The sequence below is a fragment of the Pieris napi genome, chromosome Z, assembly GCF_905475465.1.
Source record: "Pieris napi chromosome Z, ilPieNapi1.2, whole genome shotgun sequence".
NCBI classification, from domain to species: Eukaryota; Metazoa; Arthropoda; class Insecta; order Lepidoptera; family Pieridae; genus Pieris; species Pieris napi.
The window spans coordinates 3430377-3443329 of NC_062259.1; the positions used below are offsets into that span (position 1 = coordinate 3430377).

At 32.5% G+C, this 12953-nt stretch overlaps 1 protein-coding gene across 2 annotated transcripts in view; it reads right to left on the bottom strand.

Annotated features, from left to right (window-relative positions):
- LOC125062419 overlaps positions 1–12517 on the bottom strand; it is a 34087-nt gene extending 21570 nt beyond the window's left edge. Inside the window, exon 1 of one of the 2 annotated variants that reach the window (XM_047668337.1) lies at positions 12426–12517. In XM_047668337.1, coding sequence (XP_047524293.1) covers positions 12426–12435 — 10 coding nt within the window. In that variant the 5' untranslated portion in view covers positions 12436–12517. Of the gene's footprint in view, positions 1–7637; positions 7713–12425 lie in introns of those variants that run through there. The other variant, XM_047668335.1, reaches the window with a different exon arrangement.
- Between the last annotated feature and the right edge of the window lie 436 nt (positions 12518–12953).

Below are 12953 nucleotides of genomic sequence, written 5' to 3' on the forward strand. Positions count from 1 at the left end.
TACTTTACTTTTAATAGATGTCGAACCTTCTAGCAAAATTTTAGAGTAAAATTCAGACTTTAAGCTGGGTGTGACACCCGTTGTCATAAACGTATTACAAAGCATGTACGTCAATGCGAACTTAACCTTTAATAGCCTCGACTTGGACTTTTATCCTAAGTTGAATCAAAAAATGTTTTCATTACCATCATGTTCCTATTTTTTTTGTCTTCTCTCTTTTATTATAAACTGCATCTATATACTCGTCGCTAAATTCTATCCACCATTAGGCCAAAAACTCTGCGTGGTATTAAAAAATACACCACAAATTGATGGTAATTTTGTTTTAAAATTAGTCCTGTGTTTTCTTTGCCGATGAGTGGGGATGTCTACCGTAGCAATTTAATCACGTGGAATAAGTGATACCTGTATCTTATATACCATAATAAACATATTTGATTTTATAGCCTTTCAGCCTTCTTCTTTTTTAACGCGGTAAAAAAGTAAGTAGTCTTTCCGAAATAGTTCTTGTGTATCAAACCCATTTAGTTGGTGACATTACTAACAGTTGAAACTATTTTTATTTTTCATTTTAAAAGACACACTAACGAAACATATACAAACACTTACAGAGAACACATAACATAGAAAACAAGATATTCAGCGCATACAATGAAACACTATATTGTTCAAGGTTCATATCAATACTAATTATTCGAATACAATGTCGTTTATAATTGATTTAGATCCTGACAGTATATTGAATTTCTATTAGAACTGCGTTCTCGCGGCCTTTCATTTCCGCTTATTAAAACTGGTTTATGTGTTTATTGCATTCTAATTATTGTTTCTATGCAATGATCTTTTTTCATGTATATTCTAGAATTGGCTTTTACAAGGTTCTTTAGTGGATACAGCATTACGCTGCATTCGAAAACCCGCTTATGGCCGTTGGTAATAATTAACGACATATGTCAGTTTCAACGATGGTAAATAATACTACGTTGCAATTGAAATGAATAATAAAAAAAATCCAATGATCCGTTTTTTTATGTAATAGCAGGCAAACGGGCAGGAGGCTCATCTGATGTTAAGTGATACTGCCGCCCATGGACACTCACGTTGCAATAAAGCTCGCAAGTGTTGTACCGGCCTTTTAATCCATTCCGTCGGAAATCTTAAAGAATGACTACAAATTAGCTCCATCAAGCTGGAACCCGCTTTAGAAAAAACTTGATTTTTCTAAATGTACTTTTATCTACAAACGATGCTAGTGAATGCAGTAAACTTTATTTTTTTGTAGTATCATTAATTGCGCCGAAAAAATAATTAATACCGCGCAAAGCAGGAAATATTACAAATAATTCAATAAAAAACTTTGAAACGGGTGCTAAATTGTTTGTAGTTTATTGTAGTGACAAAAAAAATTTTTTTTTACCCCACTTTATTAAAAACTACGGAATAAATGCTAAAATAACGGAACTATGCAAAAAAACAAGACACCGACTCAAAAACTATAAACGATGCTCATAAATGTAGTATACTTTATTTTTTTGTAGTATCATTAATTGCGCCGAAAAAATAATTAATACCGCGCAAAGCAGGAAATATTACAAATAATTCAATAAAAAACTTTGAAACGGGTGCTAAATTGTTTGTAGTTTATTGTAGTGACAAAAAAAAAATTTTTACCCCACTTTATTAAAAACTACGGAATAAATGCTAAAATAACGGAACTATGCAAAAAAAACGACACCGACTCAAAAACTATAAACGATGCTCATAAATGTAGTATACTTTATTTTTTTGTAGTATCATTAATTGCGCCGAAAAAATAATTAATACCGCGCAAAGCAGGAAATATTACAAATAATTCAATAAAAAACTTTGAAACGGGTGCTAAATTGTTTGTAGTTTATTGTAGTGACAAAAAAAAAATTTATTTACCCCACTTTATTAAAAACTACGGAATAAATGCTAAAATAACGGAACTATGCAAAAAAAAGACACCGACTCAAAAACTATAAACCATGCTCATAAATGTAGTATACTTTATTTTTTTGTAGTATCATTAATTGCGCCGAAAAAATAATTAATACCGCGCAAAGCAGGAAATATTACAAATAATTCAATAAAAAACTTTGAAACGGGTGCTAAATTGTTTGTAGTTTATTGTAGTGACAAAAAAAAATTTATTTACCCCACTTTATTAAAAACTACGGAATAAATGCTAAAATAACGGAACTATGCAAAAAAAACGACACCGACTCAAAAACTATAAACGATGCTCATAAATGTAGTATACTTTATTTTTTTGTAGTATCATTAATTGCGCCGAAAAAATAATTAATACCGCGCAAAGCAGGAAATATTACAAATAATTCGATAAAAAACATCGAAACAGGTGCTAAATTGATTGTAGTGACCAAAAAATGTGGTGTAGCATTTATTCCGTAGTTTTTAATAAAGTGGGGTAAAAAAATTTTTTTTTTGTCACTACAATAAACTACAAACAATTTAGCACCCGTTTCAAAGTTTTTTATTGAATTATTTGTAATATTTCCTGCTTTGCGCGGTATTAATTATTTTTTCGGCGCAATTAATGATACTACAAAAAAATTAAGTATACTACATTTATGAGCATCGTTTATAGTTTTTGAGTCGGTGTCTTTTTTTTTGCATAGTTCCGTTATTTTAGCATTTATTCCGTAGTTTTTAATAAAGTGGGGTAAAAAAAATTTTTTTTTGTCACTACAATAAACTACAAACAATTTAGCACCCGTTTCAAAGTTTTTTATTGAATTATTTGTAATATTTCCTGCTTTGCACGGTATTAATTATTTTTTCGGCGCAATTAATGATACTACAAAAAAATAAAGTATACTACATTTATGAGCATCGTTTATAGTTTTTGAGTCGGTGTCGTTTTTTTTGCATAGTTCCATTATTTTAGCATTCATTCCGTAGTTTTTAATAAAGTGGGGTAAAAAAAATTTTTTTTTTGTCACTACAATAAACTACAAACAATTTAGCACCCGTTTCAAAGTTTTTTATTGAATTATTTGTAATATTTCCTGCTTTGCGCGGTATTAATTATTTTTTCGGCGCAATTAATGATACTACAAAAAAATAAAGTATACTACATTTATGAGCATCGTTTATAGTTTTTGAGTCGGTGTCTTTTTTTCATAGTTCCGTTATTTTAGCATTTATTCCGTAGTTTTTAATAAAGTGGGGTAAAAAAATTTTTTTTTTGTCACTACAATAAACTACAAACAATTTAGCACCCGTTTCAAAGTTTTTTATTGAATTATTTGTAATATTTCCTGCTTTGCGCGGTATTAATTATTTTTTCGGCGCAATTAATGATACTACAAAAAAATAAAGTATACTACATTTATGAGCATCGTTTATAGTTTTTGAGTCGGTGTCTTTTTTTTTGCATAGTTCCGTTATTTTAGCATTCATTCCGTAGTTTTTAATCAAGTGGGGTAAAAAAAAATTTTTTTTGTCACTACAATAAACTACAAACAATTTAGCACCCGTTTCAAAGTTTTTTATTGAATTATTTGTAATATTTCCTGCTTTGCGCGGTATTAATTATTTTTTCGGCGCAATTAATGATACTACAAAAAAATAAAGTTTACTACATTCACTAGCATCGTTTGTAGATAAAAGTAAATTTAGAAAAATCAAGTTTTTTCTAAAGCGGGTTCCAGCTTGATGGAGCTCTACAAATCGTCTCATAACCTTCAAGCTGGATAAAATTTTAATGCCTTATAAAATTATAAAGCTAACAGGCAAATTCACCTTTTTGCTAATATTCATAAATTAGCGTTTATTACTGTATCACTTAGGGTACTCACAAACGAGACTTAGTGCGAACTACGAGTAACTTCCGTATGTTGATGTATATTGCCTTTTCAGGCGCCATAAAAACAATGATTTTGTAACTCCTAAATGTTTCACCGAGGTGTTCAACCGGAAAATTGTCTTTTCGAAACCTACAAAGTTAAAAAAGCCAATGTAAATAGCGATGCATTTTCTATTTATTTAATGATCTAAATTATGTTTTGGGTACATTTAAGCTATTAGCGTATCCGTGTTAATAGCACTAATGAGTGAGATGAATTTTGATTATAGAGATTACTAATGCTCATAAATATTTATCAATATTGGCTTTCTTGTTGGTCTATAATTTATTAGAATTTATGCTTAAATGCAGTTTAACGAGGTCATTAGGCGATAAAAATACCGACCAACTTGTGTGATATGAAAGCAATTAAAAAGTAAGGTCGACAAGGACTTGAACAAATTTTTACGTCGATATTTTCTAATCAAAATACTAATAAATTATATGTAATCAATCAAATATAGGTAAGCTAATCCATCGATATGCTTGGAGTAAACCTTACACCCAGCAACTAGTAGTTAGTAGTTAAGCGCGAGTAGTAATAAGGCTGGAAACTTACTAACAAAGTTCAATACTGCTACACGTCTTCGTGTGTGTCTCACATGACACTAACTTAAGGGATTTAACCATGTGTAACTTAAATCGGTAATTCGGTGACAGTTTAGTCACGTGATTTTTTTACTCTAGCCTACTTGATTAGTAATTACATACCAACATATGGATCTCTTTGCTATGCTACATAGAGACAGTTAGCTTTTTCGGAATAAAAACCTAAACAATTTTTCCCTCCCTAAAAACCTTTCTCAGAGTACAAGGAATAAATAAAAAAAATACTCTAACTACACCAGCCGTCGTCGAGTTTTGCGCTTACAACAATTTTATTTGTATAGACTATTTTAATTATTGCTGCCAATGTGCGCATGTCATTGCGCCGGTGCCTTTCATAACTATTTATATTACGGCGGTAGCGATTGGAATATGTAGTTCCTTATCACGAGAGAAAGGAAGGCATACAACGAAGTTACTACATGATTGTTAAGCCGTTTTAAAACAGCTTTAATCTAGAAATTACTAGTTCTTTAAGCTTACTTGTAACCACATAAAATTGTTTTGTTAATCTCCATAAATCCCCACAAAAATCGTGAGTAAAGTGATTTAATCCAGTGTATTCTATAGTAAAATATAATACACAAATGTTTCATCACAGAGAAATTTGTTAGATTTTCGCACGAAATTTTCCTTACAATTTTTCGTTTTCCCTCGCGGCAATATTGTGATTAAAAAACATACAATGTGTGTGACATACGTGAAGAGATTGGGGTTATGTGTGATATATTATATTTTTCTTCGATAATTGTTGAGTTTTGATGAAACGAATGCGAACTAGCTATATTCAAAAGTATATCATAGCTAATAGACCAGGGTAGATAACTTTTGAAACCAAAAGAAATAATTGTAGGAAAAAAACCATTGGAAAAGGAGGAGAATATTATAAAAATTAAAGGAAAAATAATTTACGGGCGTTCTGAGGTCGGGAAGGGGAAGGGGGTGAGTTTCTAAGGGTAAAAAAACGATCTAAAATAAATCCTTTATCTCTAGAATTGGATGCATATCGCGGCAGAAAACTCTTTATTATTGTTGAACTTGCTATTGGAAATATGAGGAATAAAATAGTCGTCTTGCATTTGCATCATCATATTAACAACATTTATAAAATTAAATGAGCCTCATAAAACTCTTCTGGTCTCTTTTTGTTACAGTATAAACACCGTGATAGAAAGAGAGTAAAGTTTTATGCAAAACAAGAAGAGCGATTTCGTTTTGAATATTATAAAAATTAAAGGAAAAATAATTTACGGGCGATCTCAGATCGGGAAGGGGAAGGGGGTGAGTTTTTAAGGGTAAAAAACGGTTTATTTCAATTTCCGGCAAAACTAAAAGTCCTATGGAAAAAAGGCAAACGGCAAAGTTGTAGATAATAAAAAGATATAAAACTTGTGTATTTACACTTTTTTCCTCCTTTTCCAATGGTTTTCATCCTACTATTTTTTTTTTTCACTTTCTATATAGTAAAATATTGAAAAAATCACTTAATTTTAAATTGTCGAGAGAAGCGAGCGCGTTCAGTTTTTAAAAAATGAAATCAATTTTAAGCATGATGAAGTTTTTAATCATAAATAAAGTTGTTTACTAAGCTTTTGTGGGGTTTGAACACAAAAACAAAAAACAAACTTTGATGCCCACGTATAGAGAGTCTCATTACTAGGTTTGCAATACGTTGACGCTCAATGGGGATATTTCTAAAATATCAACATTGGATATTTCATAGATAATTTTCCTGTAGCGCATAGACGTCATAATTGTTATAACGTAAACAATTGGCCTATTAGCCTAATAATGATAGCGATTAAGAACCCGTTTACTTGTTGAACCGGTTTTGAGTAACTAATCCGTGAAACGAGGCAGGTCAAGTAAAGTTCAATATTAAGGACAAGATTTACATTATACTAGCTGTATCATCTGGTTTAAACTTCTTTACAAAAAACTAAATCAAATATCACATGCCTTTCTTGATAAATGAACCATCCTACACAATTTTTTAAAACTCAAACCAGTAACTCCTAATATTAAGTCTTCGGTTTTATTTAGTTAATAATTTATGATATGAACGCTAATGTATTATATTATTTGCAAAAGTTGAGTACCCACTCTTGTTATAATTCAATGCATCCATTTCTAAAGATCCCACATCTTTAGAATTTGATGCATAGCGCAGCAGAAAACTCTATATTTATGTTGAAATTGCTATTGCTATTGGAAATATGAGGAATAAAATAGTCGTCTTGCATTTGCGTCATCATATTAACAACATTTATAAGATTAAATCAGCCGCATAAAACTCTTCTGGTCTCTTTTTTATTATAGTATAAACACCGTGATAGAAAGAGAGTAAAGCTTGATGCAAAACAAGAGCGATGCTGTTAATACGTACACTTTTATGTCGAGATATAAACAGTACGGTATCTTAACCTAATATCTCTGAATATTGCGTGCACAAAAACAAATGTAAAATATACCAAGGTTCAAAGTCCCTTAATTATAAGAAAAACAAAGAGATTTAATGCGGACATGCAACATACAGGTAATATTACAAATAATTCTTTTATTCTAGTTATAACGTTTTCTATAGTTTATATAGGTATACATAAAAAGTCCGCATCTGTTCTCTCATTAATTTAATTTGAAACAGATTAGGTTACGTTAAGAACACGTAGAACATTTGCTTTTGTATGGTTATCACTCGCATGTCGATTTGAATGAAGACACAAAACATCCAACTAAGAGTATGTGAGTAATTAAACCACTTCCTTCGTAGCAAACGTGGTAAACAAAGAATTGCTATTATTATTGGAACGTGTAATCGAATACATAATGGTTATAAGGAATTTACCGCGATTTAATAACTGGTATTAGAGGACTAGTTTTTCTTGTCTTTTTATCTGCACCTTAAAAATACAGGTGTGGTTTCAAAATTAAATGCCTCTATAGAATAAATAAACAATTAAACATTCAAACAATTCGCATTTGCGCGTCCTTTTTCCCGGAAACGGAAACAGGACTAAAATCTCAGCAAAGAAGCCAAGATACCGTCAGCAACAAAATCAAGGAGGTTACCCAAAAATGTAAAATAAAAATATAACTAATATGCCGAATAATTAAAGCAATGTTATTAATAAATCCTTACCGTACGCGAATAAAACGAAAATTAAAATCACACGATACATTGCACAGGTAAACACTAGTGTGATGCGCACGATGAACTGAGAATCATTATTAGTTTCATTCGTGAAAATTGTATTGTCAAGGTTGCGTTACAAAGATTCTGTGTAGTAGGAAAAACTACTTAAATGAATATTTAAAATAATCTTTATTGTTAGAAATAATGGAAACCATAAAATGTATAGGAAGCATAGAGGTTATAATTATTAGAAATTTTGTGCGTCGGTAATATTTATTGGAAATAGATAATGGTTTTAAATTATACGCCCGCAATATTAACAAAGTGTACTGCAGTTTTTTGTCAAGTCACGGAATCAGACAAAAAGTTTAAATTTTCGATATCCTTAAGACATATGATTCGCTAAAGAGTTAAAATACCAAGTTTGCGGTTACCGAATACGTAAAAAACAATAAATGGTGAATAAATCCTTTTCTATATAATACAAAAATAGTTTTGGTTTTAAAAACAAAAATAACTTTTTTTTTAAATAAACGTTTATTCAATTTATTTATTTTATCATTCTAATCATGTTTATTTCTACGGTGTTCCTATGTTGTATGTAAAGCATGTTATACAGGGTGAATGATGATTATAACACCTAGGAAGAAAGTAGTGAAAAATGAAGAATGCTTAACGCATACAATGGTTTCAGTATGATTATTATTTTTCGCTTCAAAACAGTGGTATATTGTACGCCGCCATAAATAATTCTTGATGCAATATTGTCATAGTCCGAGTGACCAAACCCCCTCGCTTCCCACCTCCCTGGCCGAGAAGGTTGAGTGTAAATGTGGCAATATGTTTCTTAGTAAGATGGGATTGATGTCATAAAAGTACATGGAATTATTTGAGAACTTAACCGGTCCGAGAACCGGCTGCAGTTTTGTTTCTTTTCAAAAATTAAGTGAAGTTTTGCTTGAATCAGACTTTTTACATGGTGTAATGATTGCAATTCCCACTAAAGCCAGGCATATTTAAAAAATACTTGCGCGTAAAAGGGGTGGCCAAGAATTCTTTGCCAGTAGTGAATGTAGTAATATTTTAATGGGCGTTCATAATTTATTATCGGTTTGGATATTGATTATTTTTCAACACTTACTTAAGCTATAAAATATGTTTTAAAGATTAGACTTTATGCTGATTAAAATTTATATATGAAAGTCCCGTCCATGATGATACCAAGATGTTTACAGAAAGATCTTTATAGAAGTTACGATGGATAAAACTCAAAACTTACTAATATTTGAATATAAGCAAGATAGATGGAATTATAATATTCAGAGTCGAGACTAAACGCTAAGTATGACTTTCCGTATTGGATTTAACATACAAAAGTCATTCTTAAAGTTCAAAAGAAGGAATGTTACAACTTACACGGGCCCGATCTTCAGCAGCTCTCTTTACCAATCAGACAGCCCGGTCCGGGAAGGATACTTACTTTGTAAAGCATCATCCAAAACTAATACTGGGCTTGGAGAGGCAGATGTAACAGTCGTATAGCATTTCGAGAAACGGATAATGCAAAGCAGCTATTGAATTCCATCTAGGGTCATTGTTGGCGGAGCCTTGGGGTTTGAGTGGGTTAATACGGTCATAGAGTAGCGAACCCAACATGACCCATTGCATTTCCTCAAACGCTAGTCTGAGGGTAAGTATATTATATATTTATTGTATTACTTATTTAGTTTTGGAAATATTACTGAATTAACCAAGACAATTAAATGTGGTGTAAAAATATTTTGTTTCGTTCTAGTTGCATGATAAATCAGAAAATTAATTTATGTCCGAGCTACCTCCGCGATTCCCCTTAATATAATTTTTTAATTTTCGTGCCTACATATCACTAGGATTTGGGATAGGTTAGCTTTTCTGGGTTTAAAACCAAAATACTAAATAAAACGAAATTTCCAAAAATTTTCTCTCCAAAAAACTTCCTGAGTTCAAGGAATGAATAAAAAAAATACTCGACCTGGTCCAGCCGTCTTCGAGTTTTTTATATAGATTTAAATGATCTATTTTTCTTTTTCTTATAACAGACGTGGTACAGTTATGTTTTGTCAAAATATTTCATATTGAAATGTGAAATTCCTAAAGATACTCGATATTCAAAAAAATCCACCAACTTTTCTCAGTATATTTACAAAACTCGATGTTTCGAAACGAGAGCAGCCCTTTTTTATATTTGAGATAGTTTTATTTAAATGTCTAATGTTTAGTTTTGTGTTCCTCCCAAACGCCTGTACCGAAGTGAGAATAAATCGTAAAGTATATTTCTGTTATTATTTATTAGAGTATTAACTAATAAAACAATTTTCAACCGTATTGAAGTTATGTATTTAAAATTATTTTTCATAATTTTAAATTTAACCGACGTTTCGTGTGCTTTACAGCGTGCGTGGTCACGGTGACTGAAGACAAAAGGTGTTGAATGTCAAAATGTATCACAGCTGTAGAAAAAGTTGTATTATCTGTATTTTTTTCCCCGGAGTTGGTATCGACTAAAAGATGGAGGGGTTTGGCAGAAATGGCTCAGTATTTGCGCCGTCTTCTCTATTGAAATTGGGGTGTTTTTTGATTTCAATGGCTTCGCGTACCAATCTTGGGAAGAATCTTTTTTCTTTCGCAAGTTATTTCGGTTGGTTAAAGCGTATGTAGTGATTACAACGCACGCTGTAAAGCACGCGAAACGTATTAAAATTATGAAAAATAATTGTAAATACATAACTTCAATCCGGTCGAAAATTGTTTTATTAAATGTGTAAAAGTTATATCAATAAAAGACAAAACTAGAGTATTAACTATTTATAACATCATAGTTCAATTAACTTTTTTATTATAACATTTTACATTTATGACTATGTTTTGAGTTCGACACTATGTATTATATGCCACATAAAAGATAATTATTCCCAAGATCTGTTTACCGAATAATTTATGTTAATAATGTGTAAAGATGTATAAGTATATATAAGTTTCAACGTAAGCCTCCGATGGCCTTCAGGATGTTTATCTTGTGGTTTTCATTCAGCCATGAAATAAATAATGTCGACGTGCGGGTGCGATGGGTAATATCCCAGTGACATTGTAATGTGTCGTAAAAATAACCTTACACAATACAGCTCTCTCTCACCTCTATCTGCTATCGAATTTATTGCCCTCAACACTAACGTTTTTTATCTCTTTTTACAATTCCGCTGGCACATATATCGCGCTCCTAATGAGCAGACAAATTTCACCTTTAATGGTTTTTCTCATCAAGTAAATTATGTTTCTAGTCCGAAACAATAGTTTCTCTAAAACCAGGTTCTCCGAGTAAGACAACATTGGGATCGCTCGTAGTAATAGTAATGTATTATTAATATTGTTAACCGGGCTAGAGGGGGCGACCGTTATCCCTGAGATCGTAAGTTCGAACTAGCTGCCTTGCGATTCTGTAACTCACTTTTCAAACTTACACAGCGGTTTTCGCATCGGCGGTCGCTCTCAAATCAGTCGTGAAGTAGTCATTTTATGATTTGGCATTTTAATAAACAATAAACTACAAGCTCCCACCTTTTCAGAATGCCAAATCATAAAATGACTGCTTCACGACTGATTTGAGAGCGACCGCCGATGCGAAAACCGCTGTGTGAGTTCGAAAAGTGAGTTACAGAATCGCAGGGCTGTTCAACAATTGACGTTACTGTCTATGAGGGCATTTAATACTCGCTTGTAAATGAACGATAAGCTTGTGAAAAAATTAGCATGACTTACAGCCAAAAAGACGACAACGTGCGTCCGACACTGAAGTCTGAAAAAACAAATGATTACGAGACATCTGAGACCAAGGGTTGTAGTACCATTGATTTCTTATTATTATATATTATTATATAGTTTATCACAAAGTATGGAGACGGCGTTATATGAATTCCAATTGGATTGGATTTTTGCTGGAATCTATTATTTATTACTTCTATTCAATAACTTTAATTTACGTTTTTACTGAATTCGATTTTTAATCCTGTCTACCGTTAGTCATTGTTGTTGCAAGCTTTTAATTACACATAATAATGGATTACACTACGTCACTGTACGAGGTACGGGAGTGTTGATTTGTCACAGTAGGCACAAAAAGAGATATCAGCCTTGCGATTCTCGAACTCACTTTTCGAACTCACACAGCGGTGGTCGCGCTCAAATCAGTCGTAAAGCAGTCATTTTACTATTTGGCATTGACAAGGAGGGAGCTTGTAGTTTATTGTTTATCAGAATGCCAAATCGTAAAATAACTGCTTTACGACTGATTTGAGCGCGACCACCGCTGTGAAAACCGCTGTGTGAGTTCGAAAAGTGAGTTACAGAATCGCAAGGCTGATGGAGATTGAACCTAATAAAAATAAGCGTGTGTTCAAGGCGAGGCACGTGAACGTGGAAGATACTCGTATTGGCATCCATTTCATTGATCAGCGCGTTGATAAGGTAGCAGAAGGCCATGCAACATACTGACTGACTGTGACGACGTGAAACCGCGTAGCACCCACCCGGATTTGAATACTAGGAAGTATTGGCTTCTAGAGTCAGCAACCATATCTAATCTGACATCGTAGCCTAATGAACCAAGAGTAATGAAACTTAAATAACGTCATACAGTCTCTACGAAAACAAAAACGTTATCGGGACCACGCAAGCAGTATACGTGTGCCACGACAAAGTACACTATCATTTCCGCAGTACTGTTTAATTATTACTACAATTAGATACGTTATCACTTACCTTGTGCCATATTCGTCTTGGAACCAGAACGGACGAACGACAACTGCGCTCGAAGCCAGAGAAGCCTCACAGACACATCTAATTGAGTTATAGCTTATCTACTTAACTGTAGAGAAAGATTAACTACAATGTGACAAAAGAAGTATTATATATTATAAAGTGCTATAAATAAATTATTGTGCAGTGTTGGCCTAGTGGCTTCAGCGTGCGACTCTCATTACTGAGGGCGTAGGCTCGATTCCCGACATTTAACATTCGATCGAACGGTGAAGAAAAACCTGAGGAAACCAGCTTGCCTTAAACCCAAAAAGTCGACGGCGTGTGTCAAGCACAGGAGGCCGATCACCTACTTGCTAATAGATTGACAAATGATTATGAAACAGTTAGATAAATCTGAGGCCAAGACCTAAAAAAGTTGTAGCGCCAGTGACTTTTTTTATTATAAATGAATTGTTAAGTTATGCCTTCATTACATATATCAATAAAATCTAAATATATCGATAAACGATCACGACTTTTTGTAATTCT